The 24,388-nt window shown below is 43.1% G+C and overlaps 2 protein-coding genes across 3 annotated transcripts; one reads left to right on the plus strand and one right to left on the minus strand.

The window, feature by feature from the left end:
- Positions 1-140: 140 nt before the first annotated feature.
- Positions 141-6,006, plus strand: TRNT1 (tRNA nucleotidyl transferase 1). Its single transcript, XM_063165047.1, has 7 exons — positions 141-291; positions 1,063-1,256; positions 1,782-1,920; positions 2,123-2,249; positions 2,476-2,669; positions 2,839-3,089; positions 4,922-6,006. The coding sequence occupies exons 1-7, from the start codon at positions 141-143 to the stop codon at positions 5,168-5,170; spliced, it is 1,305 nt and encodes a 434-aa protein (XP_063021117.1). The 3' UTR covers positions 5,171-6,006.
- A 1,372-nt stretch (positions 6,007-7,378) lies between these two features.
- Positions 7,379-24,388, minus strand: CRBN (cereblon). Of its 2 annotated transcripts, none has more exons than XM_063165045.1 (11): positions 24,286-24,388; positions 21,107-21,219; positions 20,391-20,593; positions 19,401-19,550; positions 17,893-18,055; positions 16,524-16,586; positions 16,025-16,109; positions 15,771-15,886; positions 13,223-13,287; positions 11,883-12,014; positions 7,379-10,250 (listed from the first exon to the last, which is right to left on the minus strand). In XM_063165045.1, exons 1-11 carry the CDS (start codon positions 24,350-24,352, stop codon positions 10,067-10,069), a joined length of 1,341 nt encoding a protein of 446 aa, XP_063021115.1. In that variant the 5' UTR covers positions 24,353-24,388; the 3' UTR covers positions 7,379-10,066. The 2 variants fall into 2 exon arrangements, with proteins under 2 accessions (XP_063021115.1, XP_063021116.1); XM_063165046.1 differs by having other exon boundaries at positions 21,107-21,216; positions 24,286-24,384.

Here is a 24,388-nt window from a genome sequence, read left to right on the forward strand (position 1 = left end):
ATCCCCGAGCCCGGCCCAGCTCCGGGGCGGTGCCGATCCCCGAGCCCGGCGCCGCTCTGAGCTCATCGGCCGGCGCCGGCGATCCGGGAGCTGGGCCCCGGTGAGTGAGGGGGCGGCGGGCCGGGGCGGCCGTGCCGCGGATGTGGGCTGAGCTCTGGGTTGTGCCCCGCAGGGCCGGGCTGCGGCTGCTGCGGCGGCGGCACGGCGGGAGCGGCTCCGGCACCGGCACCATGAGGCTGCAGGCGCCGCAGTTCCAGGCGCTCTTCACGCCGGGGCTGCGCAGCGTGGCCGGTGAGTGCGGGGCGAGCCCCGAAATGTCCCTGAGCGCAGCCCCGGGATGGTTCGGGTTGGGAGGGACCTTAAAGCCCATCCCTGCCGTGGCAGTGACACCTTCCACTGTCCAGGCTGCTCCCCATCAGCCCCAATGCCCACCCTGGCCTTGGGCACTGCCGGGATCCAGGGGCAGCCCCAGCTGCTCTGGGAATTCCATCCCAGTCCTTCCCCACCCTAAGAAGAAAACCTCACTCCTGAACCCACCTTCCCTCACCTTATTGCCCCTTCCCCTTGCCCTGATAAAGTGTCCCCGAGCATTTTTCTGCTCCCAGAGCCTTCTCCAGGCCGAGCAGCCCCAGCCAGTCTCCAGGGACATGTCAGAGCTCGTTTTCCCCTCTGTAGGCCAGTTCCATGATGCTCTGTTGTTCATAGAGAAATTTGGGCTCGTGGCTCACTGTTCTCTGCTGTAAATAATCTGAATTATTTTCCCTTGTCAGCCCCTGACTGTTCAAAATTATCCCCAGCCCAGAGTCCCCAGGACCAATTAGAGACCTGCCATAGTTAAGTTTTAAAAAAAGCTTCAGAAAAATAAATCAGAATGACAGGGGAAATACCTGTGGGTGCTGAGCTGTGCTATGAATTAGTGCATTTCACATGAAGCTGTGAATTATTTGCTGCTCCCTGCACATTTGAGTGTTTATTCCTACATCTATGATCTTTATTTTGTAAGAAGGGAGGTTATGGACTGTGCCATGGGTTTATTGCTGTTTGGTTTCCTTCCCTTCCCAGAACTGTTTGAGAAGAAGAACTACGAGCTGAGAATAGCAGGAGGGGCCGTGAGGGATTTACTGAGCGGAGTGACACCACAGGACATCGATTTTGCCACCACAGCCACCCCAGCAGAGATGAAGGAGATGTTCACAGCAGCTGGGGTTCGTCTGATCAATAACAAAGGAGAAAAACACGGGACCATCACTGCCAGGGTTGGTTTGGGATTTGTTTGGATCTTTTTTATTTGTCTGTGGATGTACAGTAGAAAATTTGCTCCTTATTTGTTAAAGTATCACAGCAAGAGTTTAAATGAGACCCTACTTTACATTCTGGAGTGATTTTTTTTTATTATTCATTGTACAATTCAAGTACTTACCATGTTTTAATGCATGTAACCCATTCATGCTGCTGTGTCATCACCAGATAAAATAATGTTGGATGCCCACACATGATCCTAATGTTTCCTGCTCCTGATTTGCTCTACCTTGCTCTTAGTCCCTCTCCTGCAGGAAGATTTCTGCAGGCTCTGTAGAAAATAAATAATGTCAGGATGATTTTCAGAAGTTCCTATTTCTCACTGTGTGTGAAAACCTTGCACATGTTGACGTGCATGTGTCCACCTACTGTACACAAACACAGGGCTGAAAAAGGAGCAGCTTTTGCATTTAATTTAGTTTAATTTCAGTTCATTTCGTGTTGTGGTTGTGTTGAAGTAACGGTGTCTGTGGGATTTGCAGCTCCACGAACAGAATTTTGAAATCACCACTCTCCGCATCGACGTGGTCACCGACGGGCGGCACGCGGAGGTGGAGTTCACCACGGACTGGCACAAGGATGCTGAGAGGAGGGACCTCACTGTCAACTCCATGTTCTTAGGTACACCTGAGAAGCACTTACGTAGATGAAGCACTGGATTTGAGTTTTGCCACTGAATTCTGTCTCTGTCAAAGATTTGTATAAATATAGAGATGATCTGACAGAGTAGCTCAAATCACACAACTTGTCATTTCCAAATGAGAGTGGTTCATTTTGTCAGCCACATTTGTAAATTGATAATTCATTTTTCTTTTTTTTCTAGGCTTGGATGGGACACTCTATGATTTCTTTAATGGCTATGAAGACTTGAAAAACAAGAAAATCAGATTTGTGGGCACGGCAGCTGAGAGAATACAAGAAGATTATTTAAGAATCCTGAGATACTTCAGGTAAGAGGTTTTGCCTTTCCTTGATAAATAAACTGTATAAAGCTTCAAAAACGTGCAAAAAGATACCAGTGTTGTAAAAAAGGTTGTAGTTACTTTCCAACCTAAATGATTTTATGATTGTAAGTGGAATAAGTTGTATAATTGTAAGAATTCTTTTAAATTGTTTTAATTATAAGAATAATTGTAAGTTTTCTAATCTAACATCCAGTGGGTTTTTATTTGGCAGATTTTATGGAAGAATTGCAGAGAAACCTGGAGATCATGAACCTATTACACTGGAAGCAATTAAAGAAAATGCCAAAGGCTTGGCTGGAATATCAGGAGAAAGGATTTGGGTGGAACTGAAAAAAATTCTGCTTGGAAACCATGTCAATCATTTGGTTCAGCTTATGTATGAGCTGGATATTGCCCAGTACATAGGTAAAGTGAAATGAAGTTTGATTTCCTACTCCTGTACCTTATATAGAAAGAATTTTGTGGCAAATTGAGATCAGACTTGGGTTTAGACAGAAATAATATTTTATTTTTTTGCTTTGCTAAGACCCACTTTTCTTACTAACACTTGTTTGCACTTTTTGTGTGTTTTTAGGGCTACCACTTGGTGGGAATTTAGAGGAATTTGCCAGAGTCAGTAAAAACATCCACAACCTGTCTCCAAAACCCATGACTGTCCTGACATCCTTGTTCAAGGGGAAGGATGATGTCACAAACCTGGACCTGAGGCTGAAAATCTCCAAGGAAGAGAAGAACCTTGGCCTTTTCTTGGTGAAGCACAGGCAGGAATTAACCAAAGGCTCGGGGCCAGAACCACTCAGACCATACCAGGACTTCCTGATGGATGTGAGTGGAGTTCACGTTGCTCCATTGGGGCTTCTCAGGAGCTGAATTCATTCCAAGACATTCCTAAAACCCAAACCTGCAGTGTTTTAGCAGTTCTGAGCACCCTGTGCTCTGGAGCAGCTTTTGGGCTGATTTAAGTCAGGCTGGACAATGTCACATTTATTTCCTCGTGACCTTCCCTTTGCTGTGCTCTCCTGCTGGAATATCAAACAGGAGCTGCCCCTCAAGGAGAATTTGGCTTTTTTCTGTCAAATTCAGCTCTGAATGGTGAATGGAAAGTCAGTGCAATTCCTGGTGTTCTTCCCAAGGCAATTTTTAGGTGATTTTGGGGATTTTTTTGACAATTCTTTTATGTGATTTTTGGTGTGATTTTGGGCTGATTTTTATGGTGATTTTTTTGGAGTAATTTTGGAGATTTTTATGGTGATTTTGAGGCGATTTTTTAGGTAATTTTGAGGTGAATTTTTAGGTGATTTTTGGGCATTTTTTGTGTGAGTTTTGAGGCAATGTTTAAGTGATTTTTGGGGTGATTTTTGAAGCGATTTTCGGGATTTGGATTTTTGGATTTGAGGTGATTTTTAGGTGGTTTTGAGGCCAATTTTTAGAGGACTTTTTGGCAATTTTTGGGGTGATTTTTGGGATTTTTATGGTGATTTTTTGGGGTGATTTTTGAGATTTTTATGGTGATTTTGAGGCGATTTTTTAGGTAATTTTGAGGTGACTTTTTAGGTGATTTTTGGGCATTTTTTTGTGTGAGTTTTGAGGCAATGTTTAAGTGATTTTTGGGGTGATTTTTGAAGCGATTTTCGGGATTTGGATTTTTGGATTTGAGGTGATTTTTAGGTGGTTTTGAGGCCAATTTTTAGAGGACTTTTTGGCAATTTTTGGGATGATTTTTGGGGTGATTTTTGGGATTTTTATGGTGATTTTTTGGGGTGATTTTGGAGATTTTTATGGTGATTTTGAGGCGATTTTTAGGTAATTTTGAGGTGAATTTTAGGTGATTTTTGGGCAATTTTTTGTGTGAGTTTTGAGGCAATGTTTAAGTGATTTTTGGGGTGATTTTTGAAGCGATTTTCGGGATTTGGATTTTTGGATTTGAGGTGATTTTTAGGTGGTTTTGAGGCCAATTTTTAGAGGACTTTTTGGCAATTTTTGGGATGATTTTTGGGGCGATTTTTGAGATTTTTATGGTGATTTTTTGGGGTGATTTTGGAGATTTTTATGGTGATTTTGAGGCGATTTTTTAGGTAATTTTGAGGTGAATTTTTAGGTGATTTTTGGGCAATTTTCTGTGTGAGTTTTGAGGCAATGTTTAAGTGATTTTTGGGGTGATTTTTGAAGCGATTTTCGGGATTTGGATTTGAGGTGATTTTTAGGTGGTTTTGAGGCCAATTTTTAGAGGACTTTTTGGCAATTTTTGGGATGATTTTTGGGGCGATTTTGGGGATTTTTATGGTGATTTTTTGGGGTGATTTTGGGTGCTGTTCCTTAGGCAACCTGGGATGTTCTTCCACAGCACAGTGAGGTCACTTCCAGCTGAATTCTGATCCTGAGGGCAAGGAGCAGTCCCAAGGGCCAGGCCTGTGTCACCAGGAAAGGTGATGGATAGGGATCACAGCTATTACCTGGATTCAGGGAGTCTCCAGGCATCTCCCCCAGACCCTGAAAAACTCAGTTTGAATTTCTGTGAGGCAGGAGAGAGCCTTGCTCCCATAGTCCCAGCCTGGCCAAGATCTTGCCTAACAGGGATAATGGGAATAGCACACTGCTGAGCACACTTAGAGCTGTTTCATACTGAAACCTCTCTTTTTTTTCCTTTTTTCTCCCAGTCTAGAGAAGCCAACACCAACTCCAAGATCTTTGAGCTGCTGAAGTACCAAGGAGAGGAGCAGCTCCTGAAGGAGATGCAGGAATGGACTGTGCCCTCGTTCCCTGTCAGTGGCCACGACCTCAGGAAGATGGGGGTGTCCTCGGGGAAGGAGATTGGGACAGCCCTGCAGCAGCTGAGGGACGAGTGGAAAAAGAGTGGCTACCACATGGATAAAGAGGAACTGCTGAGCTGCCTCAAGAAGCTGTAGAGTGAATAATGGCAGAACTGTTTGTGCCCTGAGCTGAGTGGAACTGAGCTCCCAGGAAACTGAGCCTCTCACAGCATCTGTCACATTTAACATTTTCATTACTGATCCCTAACTTCTGCAAGGAGAGGTTGCATTTTGTAATAATGTAAACACTGTTTGCCAAATCCCACCTTCTCAACCTCTCTTTGCTATTCTTAGTGATAAATATTTTATCATGACTTAGGGCATGAGAGGTGACAGCAAGATTTTTCTCCTTCTGACTTTCTATATCCAAAGAACAAAACCCCAAAATGTTGTTTGCATCCTCTAGATAAAATCATGGAGGGGTTTTTATGTGCCTAGAGAAAGTGAGGAAACAATGGGCTCTACCTTAACTCTTTTTGTACTTAAAGCTGGATAACAGATGGAAACAGTCACTCCAGCAGTTCCCAAGAGCCTTGCCATGGACAGCCAGGCTGTTTTCTAGGACTATTTTTATTTTCCAGAATTCCAGGATTAGTTTTAGTTAAAAGAATGCTTTGGCTGAGTCATTATCATGAATTTTCAGTAACTTATCAGTGAGTAACTGAATCCACAGCAAGCTGGTGAAGGTTCTACATTGTATTTTCAACTCCAGGTGTGAGACAAACTATTAATGTTAATTAACATGAGATCCAGCTCCTTGTCTTGGGGATTTGGAGCTGAGCTATTCCTGGTCTCTATGGATGTCTTCCTGTCCCTGGGGTTTTTGGTGTGCTGTTAAAATCTCTGGGAGCAGCTCTTGTGTGCACAAATCTTGTTGCAGGTTGAAGTTTTCCTACAGAACCATGGTAACAAATAAAATCCTTTGGATTTCATGTTCCTTGGATATCATTTTGCAACACTAGATGGCAACACTGGAGCAGTGCTGGGAAAAATCAGCATTTTGGGCTTTCACACTACTGATTTTCCTGGGATGTCTGGTCCTTTAAATAAATTATCCTGAAGGTGCCTGGGAATTTGTGGGAGCCAGCAAGAGGAGAAGGAAAGGCTGTTTGTTAGTCAGGCAAATCCCACCAGAACAGGATGGTGCTTAATTTAATGAGGTGATTAAATTGAAGCCTCCTTTGTGTCATTTCTGGAACTACTGGGATCTTGGGAGGGAGGTGACAAAACTCAGGGCTGTAGAGTCCTTTAAAGGTTTCACCAAAGTGCAGCTTTAGGGCAAAGGCTGTGGAGGTGGAAATTATGAACACTTAACTTTTACCCAACACTGCTGTCAGGGTCCAACTCCCCTTGGAGAGAGGATTTTTAAGGAGAAAAGCTTCAAATTTATGGTCTTGGCATGGACCAAATGGATACTTTGTCCAAAGTTTAGCAGGATGAGTGCTGAGCTTCAATTTGCAGCTGTTTGCACAATTTTGAGCCCCAGGATGAAGGATGACAACCCCAGTCATGCATATGAACAGCAAGGAATGATTTATTTAAATGGATGCTGGTAATGATTAGCCTGAAAAGACTTTAATCAGAATTATTTACTGCACAGTATAGAGGCTGTGCATGGTGCACTATTAAATCAATCAATACAAAGCCAGTTTAATTATTAGTAAATAGAAACTGATGGGTTTAATTGGAGATTATTTGGCCAAGCTGGTCACTAAAAACAGGGGGAGCACCATTTCCTCCATGCCTCACTGATAACACAGAGGATCCTGTTAGAAAACAGCAAAACCAGATTGTTCCACAAACACCTTCATGGACAGTCCTGCTGGAATTCAGTGCAGGGAGCACCTGTGTTCCAACACCTCTAAACATCAGCCCCTGCCTGAGGTTTCCCATTGGTCTATTGAGCATTTCTGTTCAAGAAAAATTAACCCCAAGGAAAATGAAAGGCATGAAATAAAAAATATTCACATATTTTAGGCAAGCAGTGCCAGCTTGGAATCTGGAAAAATGTTGGGTTTAAATAAACTCTCCTCTTTTAGAGTATGGTTGTTTAAATTGTTTGATACACATGTGATCAAGTAAAGTTCTCCAACAGATTACTTGACTAATTAAATGACGTTCACAATGGGTTTTAATTACCTGACACCCTCCCCTCTCTCCCACACCATTCCTTACCTTCTCTGCCCTGGGCCAGTCGAGCCAGCACAGACTTGGGAGTGAAACTTTTACTTTTTGCAGTCAAAAACTCATCATAAACCCAAATGTTTCCTTTTCCCACCCTGACAATCAGCAAAACCAGGTGAGTTTTGAAACAAATTGATTTTTATTCTTTGCAAATATTTGCAAGCCACAAGATTTGTCAGAAAAGTTGTCCCAAAAGGCAGAGAGAAGGAAGAGTTAAAGCAGAGACTGGGCTACCCCTGGAGCAGTGCACAGAGCAATTAAAGGTGACAAAGAGAGGAACAAATGAACTGCAGCACAGCCAAAAAGAGCATTAATAAAAGACAAATGAGTATCTGAAATATTTCAGACCCAGTGTACAAGTGGTTCTACCTATTTGTCAAAATGAACCTAAAACAAATGAAAAGTTGCAAAGTTACAGCTCTGACTGGGGTGTTGGTGATGCTGCAGTGATGGCTTGGAAATGAGTCTGTGCTGTAAATCCTGTGACCCCTCAGTCGTGCCCATTGGATTAATTAATGAATTAATTCCTGCAGGAAGCTACTCAGCCAATCAATGGGGTAAATGTAGTAAATATTCACCAAACCTGCTTTCCTCTGATTAGCTCTCTGAGCAGTTGCTGTGTAATTTTCCATAATGATGCTCCAAATTTTCCCCTTACTCCCACCAACAGTTTTCTCTTCAAAAGAGAGAAAAGGATGGAAAATATGAACCAGTGTAAGGAACCATCCCCAACCCACACCTGGAGTGCTGGATGCTCTGACAGCTCCCAGATTCACCAGCACAGGATTTAACCTGGGAAGTGTCACGGACTCAGTATAGCAAGCACTGCACAGGTTTAGCACATGGAACAGCATCATCAACAATGACATTTAATTAGCATTAATTTACTCCTGACTTACCTCGATTATGTTAGTTTACATTTGACTATATACATAAAACACCATAAAATGCTTATTCTGGATTCAAACATTGCCATTTTTAATTGAGAATCCAAAAGACTCGGCCAAAAGAACTAAACCTTTAAAATTCAGTGACAGCTGAGAAAATCCTCTTGAAATTCCCTTCCCAGCCCCCAGTGACTGCTCACACCAAGGCAGCAGAAGGTGCTGGCAGCACCTTCCAACTTCTTGCCACCACCAAGGCCCACTGAGGGCCACAGGAACAACAGACAGGAGGGACTCTGAGGGGAAAGGAACAAAATATCCCAAATGCACAGCCCAGATGTGCTGGGTGAGGGAAAGCCAGGCCTGGTTCCAGTGGATTCACTAACACAGAGCATCCAGTCTCCCTCTCGCACCCGTGCCTGGCTTTCCAAGCTTATCATGAATCATTATCCACATGCAGGATGTTTTCTGGATGAAAAGGAGCCACCATCACCCTCTGTTTGCTCAGAGCCACATCCCAAATTCTGCTTTCCACAGTTCACTGCCAAGCCAGGGCACTGCACAGGGAACTGAGCACGGAATTAAAGGTGTCTAAGAAGAACAGAAGCAGCACAGAGGTAGAAAGTTCCAAAGAACTAAACCTGAGTTACACAATTAATCTCTACATACCTGGCAAGACAAATGCCCAGCAGGAAGTCCATGGTTTGGGGTGTTTTTCCACACTGCCAGGGGAATCGCTCCTGGTGTGCCAGGCTTGGCCTTGGCCCTCAGCTGAATGATCTGTCCTTGCTACACCTGCCTGGAGCCTGACAGAGAACAGGCAGCCAGTGGCTCATGTCTTACACTTGACTAGTTTAACATCACTGTGAAGAAATGAAGAGTGAATGATAAAAGCTTCACAAGAAAAACAAGTGTTTATGTGCACAAGCACTAAAAAAATCTCCATTGCCATCAAAAAAGTGCATTCTGTGAGGGAAAAAAAGATAAATCACTGGCAAAAGCTGCCCCAGATTGGCACCCAATTTGTGGAGCAAAGACAAAACAAAAACCAAACCAAAACCCAAGAAACCTCCCCACAAAAAAGCACTGCCTGTATTCCTATTTTATTTGGAAACTTTTGCTCTTTATAAGTTGATAACGTGAAATTTTACTTTATGATCTTAAAGTTACAATGAAATAATTAAAAGAGATTTTTCCTTCCCTTTGTCACAACAAGTACTACTGAAAAATCCACCTCAGTGGGGTGGTTTAGAGTCCTTCCCAATCCCCTGGCCACCTCCACTGGTAAATTAACCAGGAATAATTTGGGGAAGTGACTGAAGCACACTGAACAGAACATGACAATGCTGTTTTACCCTCTGGGACTGACCTGTGCACTTCTTACCAACAGTTTAAAATTTAAGACTTCTAAAGTCAAATGGACTAAATAGATGAGACAACTTGTAAGGAACTGACACTTCCCTACGGGGTCCATCCTGGGAGAGGCTGCAATCCCAGCACTCAGAAATGCTCAGGCTGCTTCTCTCTTCCACGGTTATTCAGCAAAAAGCTGAGAAACAGCACAAGCAGCAAACCTGAAGGACTTCAGAGAGTCAGCAACAGGGATTCCCAGCAAACCACGTGTAAGTGTGTTATGGCCAACACTCCACAGCAGCTAACTGCCATCTACCATCCCGGGAATATGCAGCAATCAGACTCTGCTGGTTGGGATTTCAGTTTGGTTTCAGTTTCCATCCCCCTTCCTTCCTTCACTGCAGGTGGGAACTCCACAAGTCCGGTCTCAGCTGTGTCCAGGTGGCTCAGGGATTTCCCGGTGTCCCGCTCCTGGTGTGTCCCGGTGCGGGAGCAGCTCGGGGAAGGGCTGAGCTGTTCCTGGGGTGGTTGGGGCACGGCAGGAGGAGCAGCCCCGGCAGGGCCCCGGGTGTCACAGGCACAGCAGCGGCGAGCGGCCGCGCTCCGCGTCCTCGGCGTCCTCGGGCATGCGGGGCAGCAGCGCCGAGCGCGTCAGCCCCCAGAACCGGGGGGGACTCAGCTCCTTCCTGGTGGCCGTGAACTTCCAGCCCATGTGGCTGCCGCAGAGCCGGCACTGCGCGATGGTCCAGGCGTACCTGCGGGCACAGAGAGCCGGGCTCGGGGACACGGGCAGGGACAGCCCCGGCTGGGCGGGGGGGACAGCCCCACAGTGGGTCTGGTGACAATCCCCAGCTGGGCGTGGGGGACAATCCCCAGAATGGTTTGGGTGATAATCCCAAACTGGGTTTGGGTGACAATCCCCAGCTGGGTTTGGGTAACAACCCCAAACTGCATTTGGATACCAATCCCCAGCTCCATTTGGGTACCAATCTCCAAACTGCGGTTGGGTGACAATCCCCAGCTGGATTTGGGTAACAACCCCCAACTCGGTTTGGGGGGCAATCCCCAGCTAAATCTGGGTAACAACCCCAAAACGCATTTGGATACCAATCCCCAGCTGGATTTGGGTACCAATCCCCGAACTGGGTTTGGATACCAAATTCCCCAGCTGAATTTTTCTAACAACCCCAAAATGCATTTGGATACCAATCCCCAGCTGGATTTGGGTACCAATCCCCAGCTAAATTTTTCTAACAACCCCAAACTGCATTTGGGAACCAATCCCCAGCTGGATTTCCAAGAATCCTCAGGAATCCAGTGCCCATCTAAAACCCTGCAAAGCTCCAAAAAATAAAAGAAGAAAATCCCACAAATATCCCACCCCAAAGCCCTCTAGTGCCTCTTCAAAGAGAGGAAGCGACCAAAGCTTTTGATGGTCCCAGAAATGCTGAGGGCCCTGAAGAGGGGTCACAAAACTTCTCAGAGTAAATTATTTAATGGCAATGAAAGTGATTTTTGCCCTGCTTTTCAAAGAACAGGGACTGCTGCACCTCCCACAGCAGCAGAGATTTTTTCTAACAGTTTTATGAGGTAGAACATGAATATTTCAAAGCCATCATAGAAGAGCTGAGAAAACACAAAAGGATGGGCAATATTAAGTCCAGATATTAAAAGTCTCAAATTTTCTTTAGGGAATGTAAAAACATGTGACAGAAATGCCAGACATCCTCCAAGTCATTGCTCAGCTCTCTGTGATATTCCAGGAAAAAAAATCCTAAATGCAAAACCTGTTATTATTAGGCAATTATTATTATTTACATCTTAACACTTAATTCTGTTATTGCCTCAGAGAGGCAGACTCATTATTAATTATTTATTATTAAAATAAAATCAAATATAATCAGATCAATACAAATGTTATTAGGTTTTAATTTAATATAACATTTTTATTCGTTTTTAATTTAATGTAACATTTATTCAAGTTTTAGATATAAAAATGTATTTCAGTAGATGAAATGTATTTATATATTCTGGTTTTCACTTGCACTAAAGCTGTGTGAAAACAATTCTGAAAATAGCTGCACTTTAAACAAAACTACACACAAAGAAATTTCCAGACAACTTGGTTTAAACAGTTTAGATTCTAGACTATGTTTTAAAATCTTAGTACTTCCCCATTTAAAAAAATATTAAATTGTGCAATATTATATGTGATTTTTCCATTTTATTCTGTATCTTGAATAAGTCTAAATTTACTTCTTTATTTTTCACATGAGCAAAACAATGACATGTGTCAAAAAACTCAGGTTTTTTTTACTATTTACTATTCCACCATCCCAGAAATAGGCAATTTGGGTAATTTTCTATTAAAATGTTGCTGCTCTTACCCAGGGAACCAGCTGTGCTCTGTGGAGGGGCGTCCACTGAGGCTCAGGTTGGAGGCTTTATAAACAGTGAGGGTTTCATGGATGTACCCATGGGGATTCACATAGGCTGCCATGGGCCCACACAGGGACAAGCTGCAACACACAGGCAATTTTGTCAGAATGCAAGGAAAAATTAAAAAAAAAACCTAAAAAACAAACAAACAAGCAAACAAAAAAACCCCAAGAACGCAGCCCAAAATGTGGCAAATGTAAATAGAGGAAAAACTGACAGCTAAGCTTAAAATATTTCAACAGAGCAAAAAAATCCCCTTTTTGTGGGGGAAAAAAAGTGCCTTGAATTATGGCATTAGAAACTGAAAGAAAATAGATGCTGATTTAAAATAATTTAGAAAATAGATGCTGATTTAAAATATCATTGCTCAAATTTGCTTAGAATTGCAGGAAAGTCCACGACAGACTCATCCTGTGTGTTAACTTTAAACAGCAAGTTCCAAGAAAAATGTAACTTTAAAAGTAAGCACAAATGTTCATTTATTGCACCAACTTCTCAACACCTTCTGTAAAAAGTTCATCATATTGACACAGCAGGAATTGTGGTGTCTGCAATCCATTATTTGATTAAAAGATAAGAAATGGCTTTTAATTACCCCATCAGCTCCTTATCGCACTGATAAAGAAAAACTGTGGGGAGTCTTTGTTAAGCCAAAGCATCTTTTAACCTTGCCGTTATCAGAGGGGATGGGCTGCTGGGAGTTCATCAAGATTAAAGCAGTGACAAGGCTGACAGAAGCAGCAATTATTTGGGAAATGTAATCGTTGTTAAACATGGGAGATATTGTACAGGGCAAAGAAAGAATGGGGCCAGTTATCAGAAATAACCTTCAGTTCTTCAGAGAAAAAAGGGATCACAACATTTATTGGCTTCAATAGGAACCTTCCCTGCATGCCAACATCCTGGGAGCCTGTTTATATCCCCTCATTAGTGCATTTTAATTGACACATAAATTAAGTCCTGGAAAATAAAATTTATCTAAATCTTTATTCAGAAATACCAGGATGAAAAAGTCTTTATGTGACACACTTATATTTCAAATTGTTCAGAGTGAGGTGCTGGGGGTGTGGCACAACACCAATTTCTCTTCCATTATACCTGGAAGTGCTGAGATTCCCAAACTTTTTATTAAAAAAGCTCAAATATAAACTCTCTATAAATATTTACTTAACTTTTATTGGAGCTGTGGCAAACCCAGCAGTTTTAAGACTTATCCCAGCTTAATCTGCTTTGCTGGGCCCATGTTTCTGACCTAGGAGCTGCCCAAGATGAAGAGTAATAAACTCACCTGAATATTTCATTCTTGGTAGTTATTTCTGTGTCTTGGCATTGCTTACAACACAGAGATGTGCACTGGGGAAGAGAAACAAAAGGGTAATCTCATTAATTTCCAGATGCTTGTCAGCAGTGGGAAATAATAAAAAAATGTCTCTCTCTTTCCATCAGAGCAGACTTTGGACCAATTGATTTGTTCAGCAGTTACTGATGTGGGTATTTTTTCTAAGCATTTCACTTATTTAAACATTAATTATTATCTAAAAGACATAATAAGTTTCATATCATCTCCTCACAAAAAGATTCACACACAGAAAATTGGATCTGACTCCACAAATATAATAAACGAGCCAACCTTTTAAGGTCTCTAAAGGCTAATTTAGAAAAACAACCTTTGCTCTTCTGCAGTACAGCACAGAAAAGGCAGATGAGACAAATGCAATCATTAAGTCTTTCTTAAATTTGAGGGTACTGTAGATCAATGGGTTTAATTTCCTCACAAAAATAGGTAAAACATATTGATCTCTCTCCTGGAGATTATAACAGATTAATCCATCTTCTGCATTTTCTACAAAGCAGAACTAAACAATTCATCACTGACACTGCCCAGAAAAGCAGCATTTAAATCAGCTCAGCAGAACACTCCCATTCATTTTCAGGACATGCATTACCTGTACTTCTTTTTAAGGGTAATGCCTGTGAAATTCCTCCAAAAATGAGCCACAGGATTTGGGAATAAAATGCTGCACGCAGGGACAGTGCTCCTAAAACCTGGAGTTTGTGCTCCTGAGCCCCCTGAGCTGTGACACCACACACTCCAAGCACTCCCTGCTCTCTCCTCTGCTCCCTTCAGAGGGTTTTGTTGGATTTCAGCTGCTCCAGCCCCTCTCCTGGAGGTGCCCCTGCTCACTGGAGATGAGGCAGGACATTGGCTCCACTGCTCAGATCCTCTCCAGCCCCCTCTCTGCTGCCAGGGACCTTCCCCACCTCACTCCAATGCTCACACAGCACTCAGGGTCCAACTCAGCCCCTCTCCCACTCCATGTCCACTCCCAAACCCCTCTAATGACTGCAATTAGCACTCCCGAGTGGAACTCCAGTGCTACACCTGGCAGTCAGGCACACTCCTTAAAATGAGCTGTGGGAACCCGGTTAACAACAGGGCAGGTGAGAAAAGGACAATATCATTCACTGGTATCAAAGGAAAAGGGATCAGCTCTCAGGATCAGTTTTGTTATTGGAAATGGCATTCTGAACAAGCCAGGGCATCCTGAAGAACTCTGGATAAAAATGCTGCTAAATAAACTGTAAACAGCCATAATGCCCTCCCCATTCTGACACTAACACAGAACAGCTAAACACATTTACAGACCAAAATGCCAGAGAATGATGAGGAAAACACCTTTTGGGTATAGGCTAAAAAAGCAACTTTAACTTGAATTTATGAGGCTAGTTTAAATTTTCCTATCTCTTTGGAATTTATGGAACACACATAATTGCTGAACAGGAACAGTTCTCAGCAGAACTTGAGTATCAGGGTGTTTTCAGAGTTTCAACTCAGAAAAGACAAGTGAAATTTAGTCTGACTACAGCCTCAGGCAAACACCTGCCCGTTTTGTCTCAGAATCTGGAAGAGATGTTTTCTGTCTCTTTAAATTTCTGCTGCATGAATTTGGGAAGAGGATCACTATTAAAAAGACCCTCAGGTTCACTTTTCCTCAGAAAAGGGCAAGAATTTAATGACACTACTTTTTAGGCAAACAGGTAAAACTCCCACTGCTATGCATCCATTAGATAAATACAGTACTGTAATTCAAAAAATACAAATTATTACCAAGAACTGTACTACACAAACATAGAAAATTTAGAACACTACAAGGCCATGGCAATGGAAAGAATGGAAACAAGTTTCTGAATATCTTAACAAGGAATTGCCTAAGAAATAAATGTGTCTTTTGTAAAAATAATCTGTTTAGTCCAATCTTTAGATTTATGCTCAATACTACGAAGATTTTGCTACAAAATCCACAAGTTTCCATGGCAAAATGATGCCTGTGGTGTCAGTGTGGGGCTGTGAAGGTTGTTAACAACACTGGGCTTCTAGCACCATCTCTTGGCTAAAAATGTGCTGGGCCACAATGAAATACTTCTAACAAAAGCAAATATAATTATGAATAGAATAGAATAGAATAGAATAGAATAGAATAGAATAGAATAGAATAGAATAGAATAGAATAGAATAGAATAGAATAGAATAATGTTTGATTATATTATATATTATATTATCACTATCATATATGATATATGATACATCATATATAATATAGAATATATAATATATATTGTATATATATTATATATTATATATGTTTTTTCTTGCTGCCAAACATAACCCAGCACTAAGACATGATTTTCCTTTCGAGCAAACTTTTGAAGAAATAACAGGACACCCAAACATCCTCAGGAAGGATTAGCTGGGATTTCCATCATTTCTGGAAGGGATTGTGACAGTCACTCCTGGTTTTTGGTAGTTTGATGGCAAACAAAGCAGAAGGACTCACTTTGTTCATGATATCCAGCTCACAGCGCAGCCTCTGCACAGCACTGCCTATTTTGAGCAGCTGGATACGTAAAGCATCATCAATGGGCAGGCAGGCAGCAACTCTGTAAGAAAAATCTAGAAATGAGAAAGCAGCAGGTCTGTTAGAATTAACAGAGAAATAAATCCAACTGTTTCTATTTACTCTACCACAGGTAATTATCTAAGCTGTGGTCTCTTAAGAAATTAAAACTGTGGGTTCAGAAAAGCTCGTACCAACTGGGTTTGATGGCAGAGATTCATCCTTGAGGTTTTCATCCCACTCGTGGAGCTGCCTCTTGACTCTCTCCATCAAGGTTTCCTTTTGTTGGAAGAAAAGCCTAATTTAAATACACAGGTATTGCTGTTTTCTTCTCAGGAAAAAAACAAAAGGGAAGCAAAATGTAGAGTAAGCTCTTTTCCCTGAGTGGACAGTAGTTTTTAATTAAAGAATAATTAAAGAATCACTTTGTACCTGCATATTTTAACTGTTTTTGCTCTGAGACAACACAGAAGGAATCAGAATCTCTGTATCCCTCCCAGACATTTGTTCTGGGAAGGAGGGAGCAACCACAGTGGGGGAAGCCCTTCCTGATCTTTTCACACTACACTGAATATAAAAGGCTTTAAAATGGAACTTATGAGCCAATAAAATTAAAGCTTTTCTATTATCCCACATTTAGATATTACAACTATAAAGCTCTCTGCAGGTTATTTGATTTAAGGGTGAACTTACAGCATCATAGAGAGAGTAGAGCCAGGGGGGCCAAGATGTCAAACTTGCACAGTGGAACTTCCTCTGAAACCAAACCCACAAATATTTATTCTTTAATAAAAGCAGATTTTAAGGACAGCTTTAAAAAAAAAAAAAAATAAATCAGGGGAGACAGACCTGATTATTTAAAGATACAAGAAATTACCTCCATCAGGACCAGCACTTCACTGTGAAGCTTCCAAACCCATTTTCAGATGCACTGAGGGCTAAGCCTTCTGAGCAGGACAATACATGGATTTTATCACAAAATCTGTCTCTGCATTAGAGGTATTTCTGATGTTCAGTAATAAAAATTTATGTCTTTCAAAAGTGTGTCTGTCTGAAATGAAGACAGTTGAAAATTTAAGTGCTATTAACAGTGCATCTGTTCCTAAGTCTCCACCAGCTGTCCCTGGAACCACCAAATTTCCACCAGTGTAATGTCATTTGTTTAATTAACCAATTTTCTCCAGTGATTCCTGAACACAGAAATGGAGAGCTTTAGTTAATAAAAGTCTAAAAAGCAGCCCACAACTATGTTGGTTTTCAAAAGGGGCTCATATTGCTCTGCAAATATGTACAAATTCAATTCTCATCTCCCCCTTGAGGGCAACTCTCCTCATTTAAAAATGACACCAGGAGAGAGATGGAGGTAACAGGACAATTACCCTGCTCTGCATCTGCACCCCAGGTTTTCCTGCAGTGGGTTCCCTTCATTTCAGCTCCTCCTGACAGAACCAGCCTTGGGAAGGGATTTCTACCCCACAGCCCAGAGTTTCTGGCCTCATTCACTCACATGAACTTGGTCAGGAGCTCTGAGAATCAAAAGCTCTTTGTTATCAGTGGAGTTTTTAATTTGATTTTGAAAGTATAAGAGTTCAAAACCATTGAAGAAAAAAGCAAATCCAAACATGAGCTGAGTTACCAAGACTCTGTATTAATTTCTGGAGGTAGTTCCAAAGATCTCTACAGAGACAGAAGATTTCAGGGTAACTTCTCTGTGTCAATGACCAAAACAATGGAATAAATAATAAATACAGATATAAACTGGCACAGGGTGCCCAGAGAGGCTGTGCACTCCCCATCCCTGGAGTATCCAAGGCCAGAATGGAGGGGCTTGGAGCAACCTGGGATAGCAGAAGATGTCCCTGCCCATGGATGGGCTTTAAGGACCTTTCCAACCCAAACCAGTGTGGGACTCCATGAAAAGCAGGAGGTTGGAATCTGCCTTCCCTGCTGTCCCTCCTCCTCCTCTACAGATGGAGCTGGATACTGATTCTCAAGATGCCATCAGAAATTCAGACAAAAAATACAAAAGCAGAATAACCAAAGCTGTAGAATAACTTCTCACCTTCTGGTACTTCTGCCACCACTGCCTGATGGCCCTGTCCTGCCAGGAGGTGGGTTTGGAAGAGGGGAGCACGTGGCACCTGCTGAGAGACTGCAGCTGCACTGCTGCCATGGTGGGAGGCAGCACCCGCTCAGGCAGGATTTGTACTTTGGCCTGCTGGATTCTGAGGAAGGGAACAAAAACATGAGGTGTACACATTTTAAATGTTTTTTCTAATACATGCATTTAATAAAATGGATTTTACTGCTTATGGGAACACAGGCTGGTGCAAGGGATTAATCACAGTACTAGAGAATTTAACCTACAACCCATTCCATCAGAACTTCTTTTATTTTAGAGCACTACAGATCTGTTGGGATTGTGGTGGACAGAAATACAGACAGATTGGCAGTGGTAACACAGCTGAATGTTCCACCATCTCAGCACTATAGATTTAGATTTCTGTCTCCTCAAGTTACTTTTGGTATAAATAATCAGCTCTTCCATCTCAATGGCTCAGTTCAGCTGAAATGCACTTTGCTATCTTCAAACCACAAAAGCTTCTGTGCTCAGCTCGAGGTCAGAATCAGCAGAAATAGGATACAGACTCTGATCAGATTTTAATATCCCAGCATCAAAGGTCACTTCTTCCACAAAGACCTCAGCATATGGCTGAGGCTACTAAAAATGCTGTCCAGCAGGAAAGACTTCATGTCTTATTAGGATTATGCAACAGAAATCCTGAAATACTGAGCAGTGTGTAAAAAATTCTAATTTTCTCACAGGGACAGCACTGAACTGGTAGCTTACAATAAATTACAAGATTATGTTGTGCCAAAAGCACTCAGGAATCAGAAATACCAAGAATTATGGAAATGTTCTTCTTGCTAAGGAGTTCTGGACAGTGAATTCCCAGTAACAAAGGTGCTGCTGCTGCAGCTGTCCAAGCACTGCCACCCTGTGTCCAAGCAGGGCTTCTCCTAAGCTCTAACATTCAGAGTCTGTTATTTGGAACCAAATGTTAGAGAGCAAACAGCACAAATATTCTTCATTTCTTCAGCTGCAGGTCACAAAACCACAGAAATGCTCCCAGACCTCCTTCTAAAGCAATGCCTCTATGCTGAATTGGCAATGCCTCCATGCTGAACTGCAGGATAGGGGTGAGGAGCTCTAGATTTACAGATTTGGAGTAATACTTCACAAGCCTTGCAGAAAATATGACAGAAGCTCTAGCAATTGTGCTAAGAACTGTCACATGGTCCCAGATCAATGCTGGAGCCTGGACCTCTGGCCATGGTGCAGGGCATGATACCAAGGAGCTGGAAATGAGGGAATACTCAGCATATTCTTACTGCATGTTCAGGATCTTGATCACTTTTAGAAATGGAAAAAGGCATTAATTACATAATATGTTAAAACTAGTCAGAAGAGCCTCTAAATATCACAGCTATGAAATGGGAATATAGAAAATAAGAGAAAACTCCTATGAAAGTTGACTTGAGTACAGAATTAACTGCATCATTTCTTACCCATCTGACTGTGTTCGTATTTCAAGCACCTTGAACCTCTGTCTTCCTATTGCTTTCACCTTGACTGTTTCAACTCCATATTCCTGCTCTTCTCTGTAGGCATAGATTTCTGCTGTCGTTCCAAAATGTGCTTCCCTCTCGTGTGCATTACTAAGAGTAACAGAATTAAAAATGATTTCATTAACCCCCTCCAAACAGCACTGCTCATTCAGACTCCACTCTGCCTGCACTGACTGTACATGACTGGTCTGATCAAAAATGCAATTTTTGGTGAAACACCTTTAATTAATCACAATAATAATTTTTCCATTATAAAGCAATTTCTATTGTTTTGGTTGGTTGGGTTTTTTTGCCAAGTGACTTGATTTTATTTTAGGGTCTAGATGTGACATTCTGGGAGCACAGGGATCACCAGTGTGTCAGCATTTCAAATGCAGACACTGAAAGCACTGAAAGCAAACATTCTTTGGATTGACTTTGTAACAGGAACTGTTCCCACCTCCCACACAATTAATCCATAGTAAATTGCAGGGGGAAGAGGGAGGAACATTCCCAACTTCTTCTGGCATTAATCAGCTTTTCTCTTCTCCACTTTTCTATCACCTCCTGTCTCTCAACTCCACTGTGAAACATTTGCCAGTGCTTGTTAGTTCACACACAAAATAAGCAACAATACAGCTCTCAAAACAAGAATGTGACTTTCACATTTCAGGTCAAGGCTTATTCTTTAACAAGATGGAACAAACAGTTACTGAAAGAGGAGGATGCTCAGCCAAGGACACAGATCAGCACTTGCTGCTTCTCCACACAAACATGAAATGCTGTCAAGCACCTACACTGCCATTACACATCGGAAGCCAAATTCTGTTAAACAATTTCAGCTTGTTATCGAGCACAGAACCGATGCAACCATCTGCTTTCGCTTTAGTACCCACAGAAACTGTGCTACAAACATGCTGCACACACCAGCAACCCGCCCGTGGCTTTTACCTGTATGCAAGGACAGCAAAGGTTCTGTCTTTCTGAATTAAATTCCGCACCATGCTAACCTCTTGGGGGCGGAAGAGCTGCAGCGGCAGCGTCTGGCCGGGGATCAGCATCACCATCACCCGGGGCAGCACGGGGATCACCTGGCAGCTGTCGTCATCGTGCACCGTCCTGCCGTGGAACTCCTCCATGTCCGAGCCCAGGTACTGCCGGGAGGGAACGGGGGTCAGGGAGGGCCTGGGGAGCACGGGGAGCACGGGCACGGGCTGCTCTGGGCTCACTCAGCCTGCACAGGGATCTCATGGGGACTGCAGTATCTGAAGGAGCCACAGGGAAGGTGGACAGAGATTCTTCCCAAGGAACAGAGCGCCAGGGCACAGGGAATGGTTTCCCACTGCCAGAGGGCAGGGATGGATGGGATACTGGGAAGGAATTCATCCCTGTCAGGGTGGGCAGGCCCTGGCACAGGCTGGACTGCATCCCTGGCAGTGCCCAAGGCCAGGCTGGACAGGGCTTGGAACAACCTGAGACAGCAGAAGCTGTCCCTGCCCAGGAGATCCAACTGTGTGCCCTCTACAGTCCTTCCAACCCAAACCATCTTATGATGATTCTGTAAAAATAAAACCAAGCTTGTGGCATAAGAACATTACAATAAAACTATACAAACCCCATTTAAATATTTTCAGTATATATTTAATGGACAATATATAAAAACATACCACATGTGATGTGGGCAAACTGGTATCAAAATTAATGATGTTTGGCTTCTCAGCTTCTTTACTATCTTGGTCTTCCACTTCCATTTCATTGTCATCCTCTTCCTCGCTCTCTACTAAGAAGGACATACAGAATATTGTATAGGAAACAATCAGCAAAGACTGAGATACTGAGAAAAACCTGAAAATCAGGGAAATACATTCAATATTCCCAGGCTATAGCTTTGCACAGGGAAATAAACCATAAGGAAATAATTTTCTTGTTGTTACAGCAAAATCACCATTCTGTAGCAAGAGTCAAAAGCTGGTAATTTTTTTTCTGAAGGCCTAAAGAACAACTTTCCTTGGAAGAAAACAATAAACAAAGGCAGTCAGCTCGGGTTTTCACTACAGTGGTGTTTCCTCATCTCAGCTCTAAAGGTTTTCTGTCAGCACCCCGGGATGCCAGATCACCTCCCTCCTTGTAGGATATGAGCAAAGTGTCTGAAGCTGCACAAACCTCAACAATCAGCTGCAGTGAGTAACAAGCAATGGGAAGCTCTGTGTTCATGCATGGACTCTTGCTGGTATTTTAGACAATTTAATTGCTGTCAGCCTCTGTGTGTGCACACCAAACACCAACCCAGCAAAGGCAGCTCCTGAGGAAGCCAAACACAGGACTCCAAGGGATTTCAGATACTAAACAGCATTTAAAAACTACAGCTTCCTTCCCATTCCTCAGCCAAGCCTAAAGTCATTTGCAGGCAAGAGGACAATTAAATCATCAGCATTAATTGACCCTATTTCTCTGAACACAAACATTATTTATACAGCATGTTATGCCTAAACCTCATGCTAGCATAAACCAGTCTCCAGGATTCTTACACCAAGAGCTGCTGGGTAATGGATAATCCCAGGGGTGCTGAAAAATATTATTTAGACCTTGAAAGCAATTTCAAGATAGAAAAAAAGAATTACAATAGCCAGTCTAGTTGCCTGCCTTTACAATTAATATCTTCTTTGAAAATAGTTCAGAGTTGAAAATATAAAAAGTGGAGGGGTTCACTCATCCTGAAGGATTCTGCAGGGAAATTCAAAAAAAAGATGCTGCAGAAGCACAGAATTTTCCTTCAGAAATGGGAACACCAACAATTTCACTATTTCTGAGAGTGGGAGTACAACAGAACAGTGAAGAAAAGATTAAAAGCTGATTTTAGAGAACCCTTTTCCCCCTCTTTGCCCTCCAGACACATTTGTTAAATGCTCCCACAAAATGTTTAGTCACTGGTCTTATTTCTGCTTCACCTCACTTATGTTTTTTTTAAACAGTTCACAGTTTACAGAACCTGCTCTTAAAAATCCATCCCCTACTGAATTTATCTCAGCAATAAATGATCCAGCACCACAGGAAAGGAGGTTACAGACTCTCTCTGGTATTGTAACTAATTACAGTCCTTTCAGCAATGAGACACCATCTGCCTAATGACTGTTAAAAATACTCCACATCTATATGAAATTTCTTATATTCAATTAGCAGCCCTAACCATGAACAATTACAGAATGTTCAAGATGTACAAAACAGCAATTATTTTACTTAGTTTGATTGGGGGGAAGAGCAGGAAGTTTTTGTTTGGTTCTGGGGCACCACTGCATGATGGAGGAGCGGAAAAAAATAAAATATTCTGATTTTTCCATGTGCTCCCATCCGGCTGCATCCATCATTAGCAGTTTTAACAGGGAGAGGCTGCCCCACTTGTTTTTGTGAACGCAGAAGGAATTAGCAGCAGTTGATTGGAGAGAATTGTGCCCAGCAAACTTTTGCTGGCTGCTGCCAAGAGCGCACAGTGGCTGCTGTGTGGTGCTGGCTGAGGGACCGTGATGACTCATTCCACTGCAGCAGCACCAGCCAGCCCAAAACACAGCAAACCCCGGGCGCCTTCCCTCTCCTCCTCCCTCCCAGCTGGCAAAACAAGCTGAAGCTTTCACACCCCCAAATACTGGGTTTTATTTATCCTTCAATTCCAGGATTAGCAGCACCTCCAGCACACAGGAAGGAGGGAAAAGCGAGCGCTGAAGGCTGCCCTGCATAATAAAAATCACATTTTCCTCATGTTGGTTCACTAGCACAACCCAATCCACTCTCAATGACTTGGTGCAGAAATGGGGAAATATGACCCTCATTTAAGGAAAAGGGACAAGGTTATATATAGGTCATATTAAGGTCATATTAAAGCTGTATTTCCTACAATATTCAAGGAAAATTGCTTATATTATGGTGATATTAAGGCTGTATTTCCTAAAATATTCAATAACTTTTTATTTATTATTTAAAACATACAGAGCTAAAGAGCTCACAGAATTTCCTGCCATGGGAAATGCCACTGGCTCCTGGCAGGATTTCCTGCTCCCTTCTCCCCTGCATGCTTATTCTGAAAAAATGCTTTCCAGTTAAGCACAAGCTGCTTCCCAACCTATTTGATCTCCTGTCATTGTGGAGGCACCATAGGCAGAAAAACACATTATTATGCAATAATTATGCAATAATTCCCTGGGTGAGGAATTGCTCTGCTGTGTGTGACAGATAAGCCGGGCAGCACATGGGATCCAGCACTGTTCTCCATCCAGCACCTCTGCTTCCCTGCTTATTTTCACTGGAAAACAGAGCAGAGACTCCCTAAAAGAACTCAGATTCTGCTGGGCTCTGGGTTTCACAGCGGTCTCGATGCACAGAGCAGTGCCTGCTCTGCCGGGAAACCCACGGGCCTTTCCCCCCATCGGGAGCACCCGTGTCCCTTCCTGCACCGCACACCCACGGCCTCCAAGGAACATTTACGGCCTCAATGGAAATTTGCGGCCTCGATGGAGCAGTCATGGCCTCGAAGGATTTGCAGGAGCCCAGCAGCAGAGGCCGCAGGAGCCCGCGGCCCCGGGCCAAGGCTCGCACCGGCCGGCAGCGCCCACAGCCCCCGGCCCTCAGCGCTCCGCACACCGCCCGAGGTTCTGCCCGCCTCCCCCTCGCTTTGCTTCGCTTTTCTTCGCTTTTCTTTCCCCTTCCTCTTCTCTCCGCCTCCGCTTCCTTCCTTTCCTTTCCGTTCCTTCCCTTCTCCTTTTCCCTTTCCCTTTCCCCTCCCCACCCGCCCGCCGAGCCCCGGCCCGGTGCCTCCCCCGCGGGTGCCCCCGACCCGGCCCGGCCCGGCCCTCACCGGGCACCAGCTGGAGGTGGTTCCCCATGTTATCTCGGGGCTCTCCGCCTCGGTCCTCGGCGGCCATCGCTGTTTACCCGGAGAGCAGGCTGGGAAGGCGGCG

This window comes from Melospiza melodia, chromosome 10 (assembly GCF_035770615.1).
Source record: "Melospiza melodia melodia isolate bMelMel2 chromosome 10, bMelMel2.pri, whole genome shotgun sequence".
NCBI classification, from domain to species: domain Eukaryota; kingdom Metazoa; phylum Chordata; class Aves; order Passeriformes; family Passerellidae; genus Melospiza; species Melospiza melodia.

Excerpts from the sequence above, each read along its gene's own strand:
- TRNT1 (XM_063165047.1), top strand. The coding sequence starts at position 141 with ATGTGGGCTGAGCTCTGGGTTGTGCCCCGCAGGGCCGGGCTGCGGCTG. Across the intron at positions 1,921-2,122 it reads TGTCAACTCCATGTTCTTAG|GCTTGGATGGGACACTCTAT; the intron begins GTACACCTGAGA and ends TTTTTTTTCTAG. Across the intron at positions 2,670-2,838 it reads GGATATTGCCCAGTACATAG|GGCTACCACTTGGTGGGAAT; the intron begins GTAAAGTGAAAT and ends GTGTGTTTTTAG.
- CRBN (XM_063165045.1), bottom strand. The coding sequence starts at position 24,352 with ATGGCCGCCGAGGACCGAGGCGGAGAGCCCCGAGATAACATGGGGAAC. Across the intron at positions 19,551-20,390 it reads TTTGCTGTCCTTGCATACAG|TAATGCACACGAGAGGGAAG; the intron begins GTAAAAGCCACG and ends TGTTACTCTTAG. Across the intron at positions 12,015-13,222 it reads ACCAAGAATGAAATATTCAG|CTTGTCCCTGTGTGGGCCCA; the intron begins GTGAGTTTATTA and ends TGTGTGTTGCAG.